General features: G+C 50.9%; 4 protein-coding genes across 4 annotated transcripts; 2 read left to right on the top strand and 2 right to left on the bottom strand.

Moving 5' to 3' along the window:
* Positions 1-1,943: 1,943 nt before the first annotated feature.
* EsH8_VIII_001074 (uncharacterized protein) lies at positions 1,944-2,878 on the bottom strand (the record flags this gene model as incomplete). The annotated part of the gene is made up of 5 exons (XM_083270116.1): positions 1,944-2,035; positions 2,090-2,107; positions 2,424-2,586; positions 2,640-2,698; positions 2,755-2,878. 5 exons carry the CDS (start codon positions 2,876-2,878, stop codon positions 1,944-1,946), a joined length of 456 nt encoding a protein of 151 aa, XP_083129884.1.
* A 2,357-nt stretch (positions 2,879-5,235) lies between these two features.
* Positions 5,236-9,176, top strand: EsH8_VIII_001073 (uncharacterized protein; the record flags this gene model as incomplete). The annotated part of the gene is made up of 3 exons (XM_083270115.1): positions 5,236-5,491; positions 5,542-7,142; positions 7,194-9,176. The coding sequence occupies 3 exons, from the start codon at positions 5,236-5,238 to the stop codon at positions 9,174-9,176; spliced, it is 3,840 nt and encodes a 1,279-aa protein (XP_083129883.1).
* Positions 9,177-10,106: 930 nt separating this feature from the next.
* On the top strand, positions 10,107-11,414 carry EsH8_VIII_001072 (uncharacterized protein; the record flags this gene model as incomplete). The annotated part of the gene is made up of 2 exons (XM_083270114.1): positions 10,107-10,915; positions 11,309-11,414. 2 exons carry the CDS (start codon positions 10,107-10,109, stop codon positions 11,412-11,414), a joined length of 915 nt encoding a protein of 304 aa, XP_083129882.1.
* Positions 11,415-14,248: 2,834 nt separating this feature from the next.
* On the bottom strand, positions 14,249-16,672 carry EsH8_VIII_001071 (uncharacterized protein; the record flags this gene model as incomplete). The annotated part of the gene is made up of 1 exon (XM_083270113.1): positions 14,249-16,672. One exon carries the CDS (start codon positions 16,670-16,672, stop codon positions 14,249-14,251), a length of 2,424 nt encoding a protein of 807 aa, XP_083129881.1.
* Between the last annotated feature and the right edge of the window lie 1,464 nt (positions 16,673-18,136).

The raw sequence follows: 18,136 nt of genomic DNA, 5'->3' as shown, positions 1-18,136 counted from the left end.
TCTATTTTAATCTTCATCTTTAGTATTAAGTTCGCTTTCTAGTTCTTCTGGAATTAAATTATTAGTATTTACCCCTTGTGCACGAAGTCTTTCTTTTAACTACGTAATTCCACCATGCGGTACATCTAGTTGCTTAAGCTTTAGCATCGCTCTACTAAGATAGTGGGCTTTAAGACGCTCTTGTAAAAAGATGTAATAAGTAAATTGGGGATATTTTGCTGGGGAATCTCTAAATGATTCTTCTTCTAGTAAGTCTGGAGCAGTAGCTATAATATCTTGACAAAGTTGAATAATATCGGTTGGTAGGTATGTATTTAAGTCGATATTATCTTTATTAAGAGCGTTGTTTATCTCTTATAGCTGTATTAAATTTATTAGTTGTAAGTAGTCATGAGTAGTCTGGAGGTCTGGCTGATGATATAAATACTAAGGCTGACTATAGATAACGTGAGGGCGATTCTTTTAACGGCGGATATAATAATTATTCCAAACCTGTATGAATGTATAAAAGTCCGAACGGATAATTAGTATAAACGTAAATAGTATTGTAATCTTATTATAAATATAATTTGGGTTGAAAAACTAAAGAAGATGGAGACGTCTAAGATATTTCTAAAAAACGTTAGTAAGAAGGAAAACGAATTTATATAAAATAGTTTATATATACCCTCTAGAAAGCAGACTGTCCCTAGTATAAACGGTTCTACTAACTCTTAATCTTGATATTATAGATACTTTTACTAAAGATCTAGTAATCTCGAAACTCAATTAGAACTGTATTATCGCTACTCTTCTTTGTACGGGACTTTAATAAAAGCTAATAGCTTCCAGTAGTAATGGTCGTTTTAATACTATGATCTAAACGAATGATATAAGGCATCCAGCCCCGTTAAGCTAAGACTTTTGTGTATTAGGCTGTTACGCTTCGAGATGTATGCGTAGAGATCCTAACGTAGAACTATACAATATATCGAGAGTATATATTAATTCCAGCGTAAATTTTAAACCCGTACGGAAGTAATTTGTTATATGCGTCAAGTAACTAAATAAAATTTAGCCCTGGTGTTGTTTATCCCTTCCGTCTATATTGAATTTCCTTTAGACGGTTTGATACCTCTTCTGGAAAGACTTCTTGATAGGCGTTATAAAGGATATTACAGCTAATAACATGACCTTGTTGGCGTAGATATATATAGAGATATTTACGACTGTAGCTTTAAGCCTTTCGAGCTTCTGCTTCTGTACTTTAGAAGAAGGCTACCGTATGGGCTTGTGTAATTGCAAGTTGTTCCTTATTTTGTCGTCTAGGTATTCTATTCTTCTTTTGCAAACTTGAAAGTCTAGTTGGTGAGATTGCTACACCTTTACTTTAAAGAGTATAAAGGATAGCAGGATCTGTTAATCTCTATTGAAAGAAGAGTGTATAAATACGTTAGAGTAAAGCTTCTGTAAATACAGTATGGACTTCACGCTGAACGTTTTATTTTGCAAGTTGCCGTTTAAAAGTTAATAACGATATTTTTACTTTATAGCTTGTGTAAAGATAAGTAAGAATATTATTATAAGGGTATTACTCTTTAAGCTTTTTAAAAATAAGAGAACGAAAGGGAAGAAGATTAATTGATGGTTGTAGCATATTGGAAAGAAGAATTAACTTTAATATAGAATAGGAAACGTGGTTATTAAGATTTACGATTTACAGGTGTTGTTAGGCATAAGTGTATTGTATTGTAAACTAGCTAACGTGCTAGTAAACACCAAGACGGGATCGTACGGATTGCGATCCAACCTATACCCAACGGGGGGCCTCTGTAGGGTCTTGTACCCTAATGTGTGCGTTAGTATGAGTCATTACTATTGACCCCGGTCCTTTACGGCTAGGGACGGCCTGTTCCCGAACGGATCGGTATTAAGTTGCAACGTACGGCTATGTACTCCTCCGATTACTTCTTAGAAGACGAGCCAGCTTCCTTACCCTTCTTGCCGCTCTTGTACTCCTCCGTAGCAGCCTGTTTAAAAGCGACGACGTCGTCAACTAAGCGTACGTATTAGCAAAGGCGTATTTATACTAGTATAGACGTGTACTAACCTGTAATCTTGCCATCACCTAAGTCCGCAAACTAATTCAACATGCGCGCCATGCTACGGAAGGTAGAAGGCTTGTACGCTTTCGTAATTCTCAATACGGCTTTGGCATTCAGTGTATCCTCCTCATTGGAAGTGTCCTCCTTCTTACGCTTCTGAGGGGTAGAGTTAGGAGTCGTACTAGACTAAGAGCCTTTTTTCTTGGCTGTTAACGTTAGTATTATTCCCTACAAGAGTGTATACGCACGTATAGTTCAGATCGCAAGTGCTACTACTAGATCCGTAGTTATAATTGGCGTAGGGACCCTTTGTAAACGCTACGTAAGTCGTGTATGGACCGTTACCCTTCTGACAATTGTTGCACGCTTCGTCCTTAGGTAGTTTGAATCCGTATACCTGCGTCCAGATGCTATCGGCGGCTTGCGAGCGGTTATAGTTCCAAGTAGGCATGCGTAGCTCCGTACCGTAGTACTTCTTTCGGCACTTGATTATACGCTTCGGCTAAGACATGTAAGTATGTGTAAGGCGTTGTAGGAAAGTGTAAGGGAACGTACATCCTCAGCATCTTTATTATAGCGCTGCATAAGAGGACCAGAGACGTGATCTTTGTAGACTAGACCTGTAGTTAGCTGTATGTTCCCGAGCAGGCCTGTATGAGGGTGTATATACGTTTAAGGAGGTACTTGGTAAGTTCTGGAGAGTTAAGATCGCGTTCGCCTCCGTTTGGGACCGTACGGGGCGTATCGACCGGGAGATCGACTTCGCTGATCTGTAAGGGGACGTCAAGAGCCATGTTGACGTGTGTGTGTCTGTATTGTATTGTAAGCCAACGTACGGAGATGGAGGGGAGTATACATAATGATGTAAAGGTGTAAGGAAGCTGTAAGGAAAGTAGAAAAAAGAGAAACAAGGTAAATCCAGTAATAGAAAGGGTAAATCAAGAAAATAAAATAAAGTAAACGTATTACTGGAATCGCTTTAATTAAGAGCAGCTGTTAATTGTAGCCAAGCTGATGAATTTGTATTAAAGCAAAAAGAAATAAAAAAGGCAAGATGTATTGAAGGGGAATATGTTGTAAAACGGATGGGTACAGGTGGGTATACTTACGATCTTGTTGGTTGGCTGAAGAGAAAAGGAAGAAGAGATTTAAGGCTGGCAGCAAGGGGATAAAAAGATTTAATGTGGCCCCTGCGCTCGAGTCTAACCAATTACAGTTAGTGCCAGGCTACGCAGCGCTGTGGTTATCTACGGATATCTACGTATCTACTGTTCCTGCCCCGATTATAAGGCCGTTAACCCTACGGCAGGTGCGCCCCAATTGAAAAATGGAGTTTTGACACACTCCTTCTTGCAGGCTGCCGTAGCTTGTCAAGTACAGTATCGTCCTCCGCGCTGCTCCATTTTGAGTGACTCCCAACCTTGTGAACAGGCCCACAGCTTATCAAGGTCTTTAACGAAATATAACAGAACAATAACCGTTAAACGCAGGTACTTGCGCTTCGTAACTGGGCACAGATAGGGAATTATACTGTATCTTCCTTAAGCAGTCAATGTGGGGCCGACTTACAAAAGCTGTAAGAGGCCGCCGCAGATGTCCAGAACCGTTGTACAGAACGGGAGCTAGAGCAAGAGCCAGAACAAGAGCCAGAACAAGAGCCAGAATAGGTGCTAGGACAAGAGCCAGAACGGGAGCTAGAACAGGAGCGTTAGACTGTTAATGGTTGAGCACAAGGTCTACCTTTCTCCCCGAAAGGGAAGTCGCACGGTACGAGTAGAAAGACTGTTAGTAACGTGCACAACACTGTGTGACGCCCATGCACAATGGGGGGACGGCCCGGGACAACGGGGACGTCCATAGACGATAGTGGAACCGTAGCCAAGCAAGCCAGCGGACCCGGCTGCTGTTTCACGCCCTGTTGTCGGGGTAAAATCAACAGTGTACGTGTAGTTACAGTGCTGTAGTACTGTATATACTGCTTGCGCAGATCTGCTTCAGATCTCTAAGCTGCGTCGGCGAAGCTGCTTCAGCAGGCTCCTGCGTACGCAGCCATTCTTACGCACATTTCTGCGTATATAGCTATGCTTAAGCACCCTTCTGCGTATGTAGCCATTCTACGAGCAATGCGTAGGAAGGTCCGCTGACGCAACGCTCCGCGTCGCAGCTGTCCTAACAGCTTTTTACACACTGTCTAAGCCATAGGACCTCTTGTGTCAATCTCTTTTGCATTAAGAACGACTGTCATTAATGTACTTAGCTTTTTGCATTTTGATTGATCCATGCCTTGCTTAAACATTGGCATTGACATTTCATTAATGTTACACGCAATTACAGTTATGAGCAAAAAACCGCTTCCTCTTTTTCCACACCCTTTGGAGTTCTAGGCATTGCCCCATAAAATATCAACACAACCAATACGTGCACTGTGTACACTTGTGGGTGGGGTTCAATGACTACCGCCGGGGTAGTATTTTGCCGTTACCCGCTAATGTGGCGTGGGCTCTTACTGTGTGGCGCGAGATGGCTGACACGTCTCAGGACTGAGGGGATAACAACCTCTCCAGCTCATTCCCCGTGAAGCACTTCCCACGAGTAGGCTTCCTCAAATATTAAGGATAGAATAATAGCAACCGGTGCCCTTGGGATGATAGGTAGCCAAATTAGTTACTAGCAAGCTCCTTTCCCATTGCGTGCGAACTCACGACATATTTGCCAAAGCCCAAATGCCCCGAGGCGGGCTGGGCAGTGTTCGGGGAAGTGACCAGGCCCAAGATCCAATGCTAGATGTATCCTACAGAACATTCGTTTCTTATCGCATCCACTTTCCCCCTCACAAGCACACTACATAATAATTTACAGAGAATAAAAGCATAAATCCGCCTCTTTAGTTAGGCCCCTCATGCCGAGGTAGCCATGCCACGCTTGATAGAGATATGGCCGTAAGCTGTTATCGCCTAACATTCCGTATTAGCACCCAGCTGGTTTTACCTATGTTTATATAGGGCGAAGCCGCGCGTTCTGATTACCTCATCATCAATTAGTACTAGGCGCACGATAACCGCCTAATGTCTGAGATCCGGCCAATAATATCGCAGGCACACGTTAGCGAAATCCCCTCAACTGTCAGCCATCGTTTGCGCAGCCTGATCAGATGAGCGCAAGTTCATTCTACACAGTCCAGACGGCCTATGCAATGGGGGACGATCTCAAAAGGCTGCGGCCTCAAGAACTCTCTGATCCGGACGACAGGTCTAGAAAGCGACAGGCTACACCAGACGTAGTGCCTAGGAATGACAGCAGTGGGGCATTCCACAGAACGATAGAGCCGAGCACCCGGTCAGAGTTGCATGGCACTGGCATCCAACACTCAGGCTCCGGTAGTTTCAATGCTCGCGACATCTACTTTAGTAGGCCTTCTTCTTATGACATTATCCGACCGAACTGACTGTTGATAAAGGAGCAACGTCCAGTGACTGCGACGTTTTTAAGGACCTGCATGTCACGGACCCGCGCCACGACAAGAAGCGCATCCAGGACACCAATGGCGGTTTGCTCAAGGACTCCTACGTTTGGGTGCTTCAAAACCCCGATTTCTGTCAATGGCGCGACGACCAAAACCAGCGATTGCTTTGGGCCAAGGGCGACCCGGGCAAGGGCAAGACCATGCTCCTCTGCGGCATCATCGACGAGCTGGAAGCAACACGCCCTCAGGGAAAACTCTTGTCCTACTTCTTCTGCCAAGCTCCTGACGAGCGACTTAATACCGCGACAGCCGTATTACGCGGCTTGATCTTCATGCTGCTCGACCAAGACCCGTCCCTTGTTTCGTATATAAAGAAGAAGTACGATACAGCCGGGAAGGCGCTTTTCCAAGACGTAAATGCATGGCAGGCAATATCCGAGATCTTCACGAACATGCTCCACGACCCGAAGCTGCAAAACGTCTGCCTCCTTGTTGACGCATTAGACGAGTGCTTAACAGGGCTTGAACAGCTACTCAACTTGATTACAGAAACATTGCAGTCAACCGGTGCGAAATGGCTTGTCTCAAGCCGCAACTGGTCGCAGATTGAAGAGCGGCTGTGCAGCGTAGCGCACAGGCTCTCGCTAGAGCTGAACGAGAAGTCAGTCTCAGTAGCCGTTGACGTGTATATCAAGCACAAAGTGAAGGAGCTGGCCAAAGAGAAGAAATATAGCCCGAAGTTAAGGAAACATGTATTCCGTTACCTTTCCACTCATGCAGGCGGCACCTTTCTCTGGGCGGCCTTGGTCTGCCAAGAACTCAAGGCAGTGCCGGAGTTTGAAGTTCGAAAAAGAATCGAGACATTTCCACCAGGGCTGGATACTCTCTACCAACGAATGATGCAGCAGATCTGCGACTCCAGCATTCATGAGAGATGCAAGCAATTCCTTGCTGTAACTGTAGTGGCCTACCGCCCTCTCTCACTTATAGAGTATGTATCGGTCTTTGACCAGCTTAACGACCTATCAGGTGACACCGATTCGGACGATAGTGAATGGGAAGACAATGAAACCGAGGATACCAGCTGGGATGAAAGTAACGCCGACCTTACGAAGTCGATACAGAAGTTGGTTAGCCTTTGCGGCTCATTTCTCACCATTCGCGAGGATACAGTCTACTTTGTCCACCAGTCAGCTAAGGACTTCCTGCTGAACAAGAACTATAAGGCATTTGAACAGATTCTACCTTCCGGCATTGCGCACCAGCACTATATCATCTTCTTAAGGTCTCTAGACGAGTTATCCATCACGCTCCGACGTGACATCTACAAGCTGCGCTCCCCTGGGGTTCTTATAGAAGATGTGGCATTACCTGACCCTGACCCCTTAGCGCGTATAAAATACTCCTGTACATACTGGGTCGACCACCTTGAGCACTCGAATCCTGCAGAAAGCCCGGCACACGCTGATATACAGGACAACGCTAGGGTTTATACTTTCCTAAAAAGGCACTATCTCTACTGGTTAGAGGCTCAGAGTCTTTTGCAAGGCATACCACAAGCAGTAATAGCAATGCAGAAACTCGAAACGTTAGTTGTAAGTATAGCAAACTTCTGTAAATTAAGATACTATCTAACATCTCTACAGGCACGTATAGGAAGACCAGAACTTATAGAACTCATCCGAGATGCCCTTCGACTTATCCTATCTTACAAACAATGTATAGAAAAGTTTCCGCTACAACTTTACACAGCTGTTCTATTATTTAGTCCTACCCAGAGTGTAGTAAGACGACTTTTCCAAGCAGAAGCACCAGCCTGGATTACAGTAGTTTCAGAGATAGACGCAAACTGGAACGCATGTCTGCAGACGCTAGAGGGTCATAACAGCGTAGTCAACTCGGTGGCCTTCTCGCCGGATGGGCGCCAGCTTGCATCGGCCTCCAACGACGAGACCATCAAGGTCTGGGACACAGCTACAGGCCAGTGCCAGCAGACGCTGGAGGGCCACAGCAGCTTTATCTGGTCGGTAGCCTTCTCGCCGGATGGGCGTCAGCTTGCATCGGCCTCTATCGACGAGACCATTAAGGTCTGGGACACAGCCACAGGCCAGTGCCAGCAGACGCTGGAAGGCCATAGCAGCTTGGTCTGGTTGGTAGCCTTCTCGCCGGATGGGCGCCAGCTTGCATCGGCCTCTGACGACGAGACCGTCAAGCTCTGGGATACAGCTACAGGCCAGTGCCAGCAGACGCTGGAGGGCCACAGCAGCTGGGTCAGGTCGGTGGCCTTCTCACCAGATGGGCGCCAGCTTGCATCGGCCTCTGACGACAACACCGTCAAGCTCTGGGACACAGCTACAGGCCAGTGCCAGCAGACGCTGGAGGGCCATAGCAGCTGGGTCGGGTCGGTGGCCTTCTCACCGGATAGGCGCCAGCTTGCATCGGCCTCCAACGACGAGACCGTCAAGCTCTGGGACACAGCTACAGGCCAGTGCCAGCAGACGCTAGAGGGCCACAGCAACTCGGTCTCGTCGGTAGCCTTCTCACCGGATGGGCGCCAGCTTGCATCAGCCTCTTCTGACGACACCGTCAAGCTCTGGGACACGGCCACAGGCCAGTGCCAGCAGACGCTAGAGGGCCACAGCAACTCGGTCTCGTCGGTAGCCTTCTCACCGGATGGGCGCCAGCTTGCATCGGCCTCTGACGACAAGACCATCAAGATCTGGGACACGGCTATAGTCCAGTGCCAGCAGACGCTAGAGGGCCACAGCAACTCGGTCTGGTCGGTAGCCTTCTCACCGGATGGGCGCCAGCTTGCATCGGCCTCTATCGACAACACCGTCAAGCTCTGGGATACAGCTACAGGCCAGTGCCAGCAGACGCTGGAGGGCCACAGCAGCTGGGTCAGGTCGGTGGCCTTCTCACCAGATGGGCGCCAGCTTGCATCGGTCTCTGACGACGAGACCGTCAAGCTCTGGGATACAGCTACAGGCCAGTGCCAGCAGACGCTGGAGGGCCACAGCAGCTGGGTCAGGTCGGTGGCCTTCTCACCGGATGGGCGCCAGCTTGCATCGGCCTCTGACGACGAGACCGTCAAGATCTGGGACACGTCCACGGGTCAGTGCCAGCAGACGCTGGAGGGCTATAGCAGCAGGGTCAGGTTGGTGGCCTTCTCACCAGATGGGCGCCAGCTTGCATCGGTTTCTGACGACAACACCGTCAAGCTCTGGGACACAGCTACAGGCCAGTGCCAGCAGACGCTGGAGGGCCATAGCAGCTGGGTCGGGTCGGTGGCCTTCTCACCGGATGGGCGCCAGCTTGCATCGGCCTTTTTTGACGACGACACCGTCAAGATCTGGGACACGTCCACGGGTCAGTGCCAGCAGACGCTGGAGGACCACAGCAGCTTGGAAAATGTGTTCAAGTTGACGATTCAGAAACCAAGTCAAGGGCCTTACGATCGGCATCATGTGCTCTCACAGCACGGCGTATGGATCAAGAATAGCTCTCACAATATGCTTTGGTTACCTCCAGGGTACCGCGCGGAGTGTCACGCAGTTGAAGGATCGAGAATAGCTGTTGGTTGTGAATCGGGCCGCGTATTGCTTCTACAGTTTGCATTAGAGGGTTAAGAGCTATAAAATACACAGCTAGTTATCCTTCCACCCACTGCTATGTCATCAGTACTAGTCTTAGCGTTGACGTTATCTATATCTTTTGCTAATGCGTGACACAGGAAGGGTGAGGGAGAAACTTTGTTTTTGTTTGACGAGAGCAGTCACAGCATGTTCTAGAATCGTCTAGTATCAACAGTTGAGGATCGTGAGCCCCAAACTAGAAAGCCCAAAACGGTGGAGAAAGGTGAAGTGCAAATTCGAAATTGCCACCTTCTGCCACACCAAGGAGCAACACTCTAAGCCTTCCACACGATTCCCTGGTCTTCCATGCACCTACTATCACGTGACATTTCATGTCAGATTGTCTTGAGTCTATGTGGAGACCTGATGATGAACACTGCATGGTGTACCTCAGCATGATCAGCCAAGTAACCTTCTGGCCCGCTCGCACTGTCGTTCTGGGGCACCAGACGCCAGGCACAGGCCCTTTACTTATAGAGACTTTGCAGTACTTAATCTACTCGGTAATCACATCCACTTTCAGCTGTAATGGGGCTTAGGCCGCGGCCACATTTGGACGTCCAAAACGTGGTTAGGTGTACCAATGTACCCACAAGTCTACCCCACATTTGAATGAAAGAGCGGTTAAGTCTAAACCGGAAGATACATATGCTCAAAACTGTAGTACTTTTTCAACATTCTGCCGTAGAAAGTGGTATTTCACGTTCAACCCGACGTTTTCTGGGATATTAGGGGTCTGATCGGCGCGACAATTATAACCCAGTAGCCTGCGAAGGAGCAGCTTCTCAGCCACAACGTAGGGTGCCCGGGGGCTGATGTACCCCATTAATTGGTGCCCATTAGCCAAAGTCTGCCATACGCCGCAAGCAACGAACGTCCTACCACGCCCTCCTTGTAGTTGAGGAACAGGGAATAATACCGATTATGGCGTACGATCGAGACGAATTCGTGCGTCTTTTGACGGACTACTATGACTTCTGTAACCGCGTCTTCTGGGACGGCACCGTCGCGCATGCTCCCCCCGGCGGCTGGCCTTCGATCAACCAGGAAACCCTGGCCACCCTTAAGAGGAACGACACGGTTATTGACCTCCTCCGCCATATCCCCTACGTTAACTACACTGGGAACAATCTCAGCCTATCGCCCTTCATCATGGAAAGCACGCCCGTCACCGACTACCGCAGTGAGGACTTACAGAAGGACATCTGCAAGGGCTACATCGAAGGCCTCGTTGCGCCTATAACCGGCCAAGACCCCCCGATCCCGCCCTCGTGCGCTGGCATCGCTATCTGCACGGGCCGGAACGGCTACCAGGTCATCCTGGACACCGACGACGGCTACATCTACTGGGGCGACCCAATCGGACAGCACGACGAGCACGCGCCTGCGCTAAACAGCACCCTACAGCGGTTTAGGGGCGACCCAACGAACGAGTGGCGGCTCGCCGGGTTCAACGTGTACGAGCCTGCCGATTTCTTTGCGCTCTGTAAGGAGCGGTACCGGGAGCTCAACTGGATCGGCCTCGGGGCGTCGAACTTGTCCGTGATGAGGAGGAACATGAACTGGGAGTACGAGTCCGAGCCCGACTCAGACTCGGATCCTGAAGACGACTATAGCCACAATAAGCTGGCCAGGAAGATGAAGAAGGCGGGCTGGCCTGGCGACGGTGAGGGGCGCGACTGGGACAAGGCTAAGTTTGAGAGACTGCTTGGCCAGGGCAATGCTGAGGAAGAGTGAGCATGCTGTGTGCACAAAGTTTAAATATTCTATCGGCAGATGACATGCCGAATATAAGACTTTTGTTGGATTGCCCAGCCAGAATACGGGCAGGCGGTCAGCCCGCGGGAAGCGGCAGCAGTCGGGCCCGGAGATTCTGCCTCCGGGCCGCCAACGGCGATATCTTTACATCTGCTGCTTCCGCTGGCTGCCTCTCTTTCTTCCTTCTACACACACATCTACAGAATACAGTACCAGTTTTGCTCTTCGTTCAATTTACCACCCGTACGGGTATCCTGTGATACCAACAACTTTACTTGAGTGGATAGATACATACACGTGAGACAGTGAGATTGATTAAATTTGACACTAATTTTTGAGAGCTGCAGAACCTTGGTAATTTAGACAAGTATTATCCTCCCTATTGCTTACGAGTTCTTGGCAAAGGCACAAGCTTTCACCGAGGGCGATCTTGGGGAAGAGCACTATGGGTTTGATTTTCTCGAGCCATTCTGAGTAGATTGTTCTTGTTTAGTTTTCTTTCTTTGATTATATGTCGATTGTTGTTATTCGTATGTACTTATGGCAAGTTCCTGATGCAAGACGGGGAGAGACTCGACCAACCTCTGAGATCCTGCAACACTAATCTAGGGAACACAGGCTCACCTAGCTAACCTACTTCTTCTTCTTCCGCCTCCAGTGATAGAATAGATTGCAAGCGAGCGTTTGCATATGTCAAGCCTTTCTCAGACTAGCAGACTTAGTCCTCAATAGTCACTGGTACGTGGGACTTGCCAGGGCATCGCTATCATTAGGCAACGATCTCAAAAAATTTCACACACTTTAGACTATCTGTCCGGTGCTTTATTCACGATTTCCTTTCCTTTCTAGCTTACCCTCAACGGTGGTGTTTAGGCTGTCGCTGCTCTCTTTATCAGACGTATTAATCGATCCTAGAGCACCATTTTCCTCCTGTATATTTTGTTCGGATGCCACAGTGATATCCGTGGTTACTGTAATGGTATAGTTCGCTGACTCTGATGGGCAACTTTGTGACCGGGACAAACTGCCCATAATACTGGCCAAGATACGGCTGGCTTCAGTTTGGGGAAGGTTTCTGGGCATGCCGCTGTCTCCGTTCGCAACGCTCGCTCGTCCCCCTTTCTCGTTCCTCCCCCTCGCCTCGCCGCCTCCAATCGTTGGTGGCGGATCGATCTCCTTCCGACCCCTCCTCCAGCGTCGTGTGATCCCCTCTCCAATCACCCCCTCAACGTCGCGTTGATGTCCCTCTCGGACCTTCAAGTACTGTTCTCGGTCCTGTTCGACGTGGCCACCAAAAGCAAATAGTCTCCCAAACAGACCAGGAAAGAGTCGGTGGAGCATGAGACGAATTGATGGCAGACTCGTGACAGCGATACTTGTTGCGACTTCAACTCCCGTCCATATCATGAGGTCGACATAGTCCCAGGTGATGTTGACCGAGTCTCCGTACATAATGTTGAACCGAAGACGCAGGCAGCCTGCGATGACGATAATGATTCCCAAGCTGAACATTGAAATGATGGCAAACTTACGGCGCGGCGTCGACTTGACTTTGACAACAAGCGGCATAGGCATGATGAGAATCGCAGTGTCAAGCACAATGCTGGTGATGCTCATGATCCAGGAGAGAACATTCAAGTTCAAACATTTCACTGGACCGAAATCGCCCTTCCAACCCTGCCAGTTGTATGCTATTGGCGTACACTGAATAATGGCTAGAATCGCAAATATTGTCGTGCTGGCAACGACGGCAGCTAGCAGCGCGTAGCATAGGCGACAGAAGCGTTCGTAAGGAAAGAGCCGCAGGTAGAAACAAAGAATCGAGGACTTAGTCAGCCCCAAGAGAATTGTATAAATCGGTGCTTCGATGTAGAAGAGCTGTACGGGATGTTAACACCGTCGTCGCAGCCAAGACATGAAGAATCGTAACGTCACTTTAAGAGCCCAAGTGAGTGTGTCTGGATCCGCCCACCAGATATCTATGCCAAACGCTCGCTGGAATACTGTCTTGGATGTTAGGTTTTGCGCTTCAGTTCGGCTGACTGGTATTATACTGACTGATGTGCCCTACTGAGAACCACCCAATGTATACTATGTAAGTGATTGTGATGATCCAGTCGTCCGACCCGAATCTCTTAATGACCCACGATTTGGAGTAAAGGCGCGCCGCAACACACAGCATGGTGAAGATGTGGATGGGAAGGAATGGCCACACGTCGCCCTTTCGATCACGACGGGGCTTGTCACACATAGTATCCCATTCTCTAAGGGTTGCTGATAGCGATAAGCAAGAATGACTTGGTCCGTTGGGTTGAGCCTTTCGATACATACCGAACGTTGATAATCTGGGACATGATTTTGACATGCACTCCGTCACGTCCGAGTCGAAGCCAGCGTCGTTGCAAATGCAATTGACATTATCCCATGACCCGCAGAGCGACGGAATGGCACGCTGCCAGCATGCAGCCTGGCCGTGTTCTTCTGTCAGCGTCCACTCACCGTGCCAAACGATTGCCGGACGGTGAAGCTTACCGCACATCCCGGTAGCCTGTTATCTCGTGCTGACAAGTCTATTTCTGCGCGGCCCTCAGCCACAAGTATTGCGAAGGCAATCAAGGTTGCCAAACGCGAGGCAAGACCCATCTTCCACACGTGTTGATTTGTTGGACCGACATCAATTTTCACTCGAGATGTGGTGAAGGACACAAAGACCACATGTTTGCGCGACCCGCGGAGAGAATATTGTTTGAAGCGAAAACGAACACGTCCAAACCTTAAAGTACATTTCCTATCGATGACTCGCAAGACGTTCACATTATTGGTTGTCGGAATTAAGATAGGTGGCGGTGAACCTACTTGAAGCCCTATCGTACTCAGATGTATTGTACTACGAACACAGCTCGAGCCTAAAAGGCGGCCGTGCTCTTTCGTGAAACATTTGGCTGCATGGCTCTCTATGCTAAAAATTATCAGTGCGGGGAGGTGCTACCCTGTGTACACTGAGTGACTGAGAAATAAAATAAGATTTGCACCAGATTTAAGGCTAGCAGCGACATAAATACGGTATGAATTAGTGTAACCCAGGAATGACAGAGTCCTAGCACGTGATGTAAAGACTTGCTTGCCATCACCACATACAAACGCGGGCCATGCACAGCACTGAGGAACTCAAACTTTGAAGCAATTTGTGGATAATGTGGTAACGTAAATGCAGGCTATGCCTTTGCTGGTTTTATGTACAAGCGAAAACGGTCAAGACCATGTCTAGTTCTAATGAGGTTTATAAATACATGAAGACATTTATGTGCTTAGAAGTTGTTGTGGTGGGCACGGCGGAAGCGCTGCATGCGCTTGAGGCGCTGGGTAGAGCGCTTGCAGCCGGCGGAGCTGCCGGAGCCGGAACCAGAACCGGAGCCGGAGCCAGAGCTGCTATCGCTGCCGGAGCTGGAGTCGGAGCCAGAGCTGGAGCCGGAGCCGGAGCCGGAGCTGCCGGTGGTGCTACCGCCAAGAATCTGAGCAGCGGCGTGCTCGGCAGCAACCATGACAATGGCCTGGGTGTTGCCGGTGGGCAAGTCGGGGTGGATGGAGGCATCGACGACGTAAAGGTTGTCAGTGCCCCAAACCTTGGTCTGGGTGTCGACGACGCTGCTGCCATCGTTGGCAGTGCCCATGACGGCAGTGCCGACGAAATGGCTACCAGTGGTGTACTCCGAGATGAGGCTCTCGGCAGTGACGTTGCCGGTCAGGGACAGCGTGCTGTTGGACTTGGAGGCGAACTGGATCAGCTGGGACATGAAGTTGGTGATGGCCTCCTTGTCGCCGTCGGTGGTGAGGTAGGGCTCGGTGGTCAGCTTGGTGCTGCCATCGGCGGAGATGCCGAGAGTACCGACGGAGGTCAGACCGTGAGTGAGGTAGACCTTGACGCGGATGGTGTCGTTCTTGGGGGAGTTGACAGTGCCCTGGACGTAGCGCTTCTGACCATCGGCGGCCTCGACGCTGGTCCAGAAGTTCAAGCGCTGACCAGCCTGGCTGAGGAGACCAGAGCCCTGGGCGAACTCGTCGATGTCGGTCTGGCTGGGGGCGGTGAAGGCAGTGCTGGCCAGGGAGTTGAGGGGAGACTTGGTCTGGAAGTTGACGGTGAAGATGGGGTGGTCCTTGATGTTCTCACCGACGGGGAGCTCAATCCACTGGGCCTCGGCGGGAAGAGTGACCTGGGTAGAGCCGCTCTGGACAGTCTGGATCTGGGCCTTGGGGCCGATACCGCTGTTGAACAGGATGCGAGGGGTAGAGAGAGCACCGGCGGCGAGGATAGCGGCACCACCAGCCTTGAGGTTGATGATCTGGCGGGCGTTGGTGCCGGTCTCGATCTCGACACCGGAGATGGTGGTGCCGTTGCGGACAGCGCGGACGACCTTGGCGTTGAGCTGCAGCTTGAAGTTGGGCAGGGCCTGGGCAAGGGGGAGGTAGTCACGGACGGGGCCGCCACGGAGACCATTCTCGATCAACCAAGGAGGGTGAGTGAAGACGGCCTCCTTCTTGTCGGGCTCGGCAAGACCGTCAACCTCGCTGAAACCGTTGCTCGCCAGGAACTGGGACATGATGTCGTAGGCACCCTGGTCGTAGCGCTTGCCGTCCTTGCTGGCCAGGATGGTACCGGGGGTGCGCTCGTAAAGCTTGTTGGCAGACTCCTCGACGTCGCTCCACTTCCAGCCAGTAGGCCACTTGTCGTCAAAGTCGTGGGAAGGAGGCTTAACCCACATCATGGCGTTGACCATGGTCGAGCCGCCGAGAATGCAGCCGGCCTGGGAGGCGGTATCGGTGCAGTACTCGCTGGTCTCCTTGGCGGTCGAGAGGTAGTAGCCCATGGCGGGGACGTCGTACTGAGTGACGGAGCTGTTCCAGGCAACGGTGGCCTTGCCGCCGGTAGAAGCGAGGGAAACACCGCCGCGCTCAAGCAGGAGAACGCTCTTGCCAGACTCGGCCAGGCGCTGGGCAACGATCAGGCCAGCAGCACCGCCACCACCAACGATGTAGTCGTAGGTGGCGTTGGAGATGGTCGTGGTGACGTTGGCAGGAACACTGGGAGAGGTTCCGTTGCCGGTGCTGGGGGTAGAGACAGCGTCCGAAGCCTTGGCGGCCCAGGTCGCGTAGTCGGCAGACTTGGCATCGACGAGGTTGGCGCCGAACAGACCGAAACCGGCGCCGTGGTAGTTAAGAGCAACGGAGGCGCTGGTGGTGTCGGCAAGCGCGGTGGTGGAGTAAGCCCAGCCGAAAGTAGCACTGTCGGCGGTGCCGGTGAAGGTCAGGTCGTCGCCAGTGATGCAGCCCTCGCAAAGGAAGGTGTAAGTGAAGGCGGTCGCGTTAACAGAGGTGCCGGACTCGATGGGCTTGATGGTGATGCCAGAGTCAGTGACGACATCGGGGTTCGTGTAACCGGTAGCCTTGCGGATAGAGGTCTGGATCGAGTCTCCGTTGGGCCAGACAACAAGGAGGAGCTTGTTGGTCATGGGACCACCGAGGGAGACGGAAGCCCAGCCGGCGGTGATGGGGGCGGAAATCTGACCGATGAAGTCCTTGCCGACGGTGGAAGGCAGGGCAACGCCGAAGGAGAAGCCCGAGGTCTCGGTGTAGCGTTGGAAGGTGATCTCGGAAGCGGAGTCGACATAGGAGGTCGTCTGCTGGGCCGTGGCCGCGACGGCCAACAGCCCCGTGGTAAGAAGGGACTTGAACATGGTGAAAGATAGTGAGTTTTCGTTGCTCGCAAGAGAGTGTGTGATTTTAAAATCGTGGGTTGAAGTTGTGTGTTGGAAAAGAAAGGATCACGAGAATGTCAAAGAGAGAGTACACCCGTCGCAGAGGGGCAGAAGAAAGTCAACAGCAACCAGCGCAAAATGAACAAGAAATGAAGTTGTGGCAACCAAAGAGTGAGAGAGACAGGAATCACATCTGCTCGTCGCCCTGTTATATATGGTGCACCCCTCAGTGATACCCCCGACTGGAGAAGACCCGGATTGGGAACAGACGGGTGCAGAGCTGCATGCCCATCCCTGGAAGCCGGCTCCATCGAGGGGGTTAGCAGCCTTCATCTGCGATGATAGATCCATGGGGATCCAGCCAAGTCCCGACCAAGCAGGCCTGGTCGGGTCCCGGCAGCGTGGACAGTGGCGCATCATCAGACCACGACAGCAGATTCAGCGGCGTGATTCGAACATTGCGCGAATAGGGGGCAGCAGAATAGTAAAACGAATCAGTTAAACAGGTTGGTGAGGGTCGTCGGGTGACGTCCGCTCGGAGGGCTACCCCGGGACAGGTTCCAGGACCCGGCCGAGCTAGGCAGGCAGTGCCGATGCTTTGGCCGGTAGTGGAGGGATGCCACGATGTGACAGGCCCGACGATGTGCTCGCTAAAGGAGCCGCATGGATGTGCTAGGCTGGGTTGGCTAGGACGCCTAGATTTTCTCTATCTTTGAGGTGGTGCACGCGCCATTGTGGACGACGTTGTTGGGCGCTGCTCCCCGGATATATTAAACGTGCAGGGGTCTTTGGCCATGCGAAACACCAGGAAACGAACGGTCGTCCGAAGTTAATAAACGTTGCCCGCCATGACTGGCCCAATTCGGGGCCGACAGTGGGGAGTGATGTCGTCCGAGGTCCAAAAACAGCCTGCTTATCCAATTGGGCTGAGTCGGTTACAAAGAAATGGCAGCAAAAGGGGAGGGAGGGGGCCATTGAAGACCCCCCCGGCTGGGAGAAGACTTACCCACCCGCCCATGTGGCGCGCACACGGGATGAGGGAACGGATCAATGCAGGGAAAATGATGGAAGATTTCCGAGCCTCCTGCGTGAATTGTCCCTGCAAGATCCAGATTGTATTGCCTTGATCCATCAGCCGCCAGGCACACCGGGGCCACCGTCAATTTCCCTCCTTAATCTCCGCCGATATGTGCTGTCGCCCCTCAGCCTCGACCACTCCCGAGCGGAACCAAAATAGTCCCGTCTGCACCTGGCAATTACGTTGAAACCACGAGCCATCGTTGACGGCACGCTGAACCGTCTGGACTCTTGAGTTCGCAAGGCAAAAGTTCGGATCACTTGCCGAGGCTGTCGAATACAATCAATGCTCCCGTCAAATTCTTGCCCTTAGAGTGGGGAGGTTTTGTTCAGACCGCGCGCGAAGTCGTGGTAGCTTCCCAGAAC

This window comes from Colletotrichum jinshuiense, chromosome 8, assembly GCF_051148585.1.
Source record: "Colletotrichum jinshuiense chromosome 8, complete sequence".
Lineage (NCBI taxonomy): Eukaryota > Fungi > Ascomycota > Sordariomycetes > Glomerellales > Glomerellaceae > Colletotrichum > Colletotrichum jinshuiense.
Note: the sequence above shows the minus strand (reverse complement) of the source record. Positions and strands in the feature narration are given on the sequence as shown.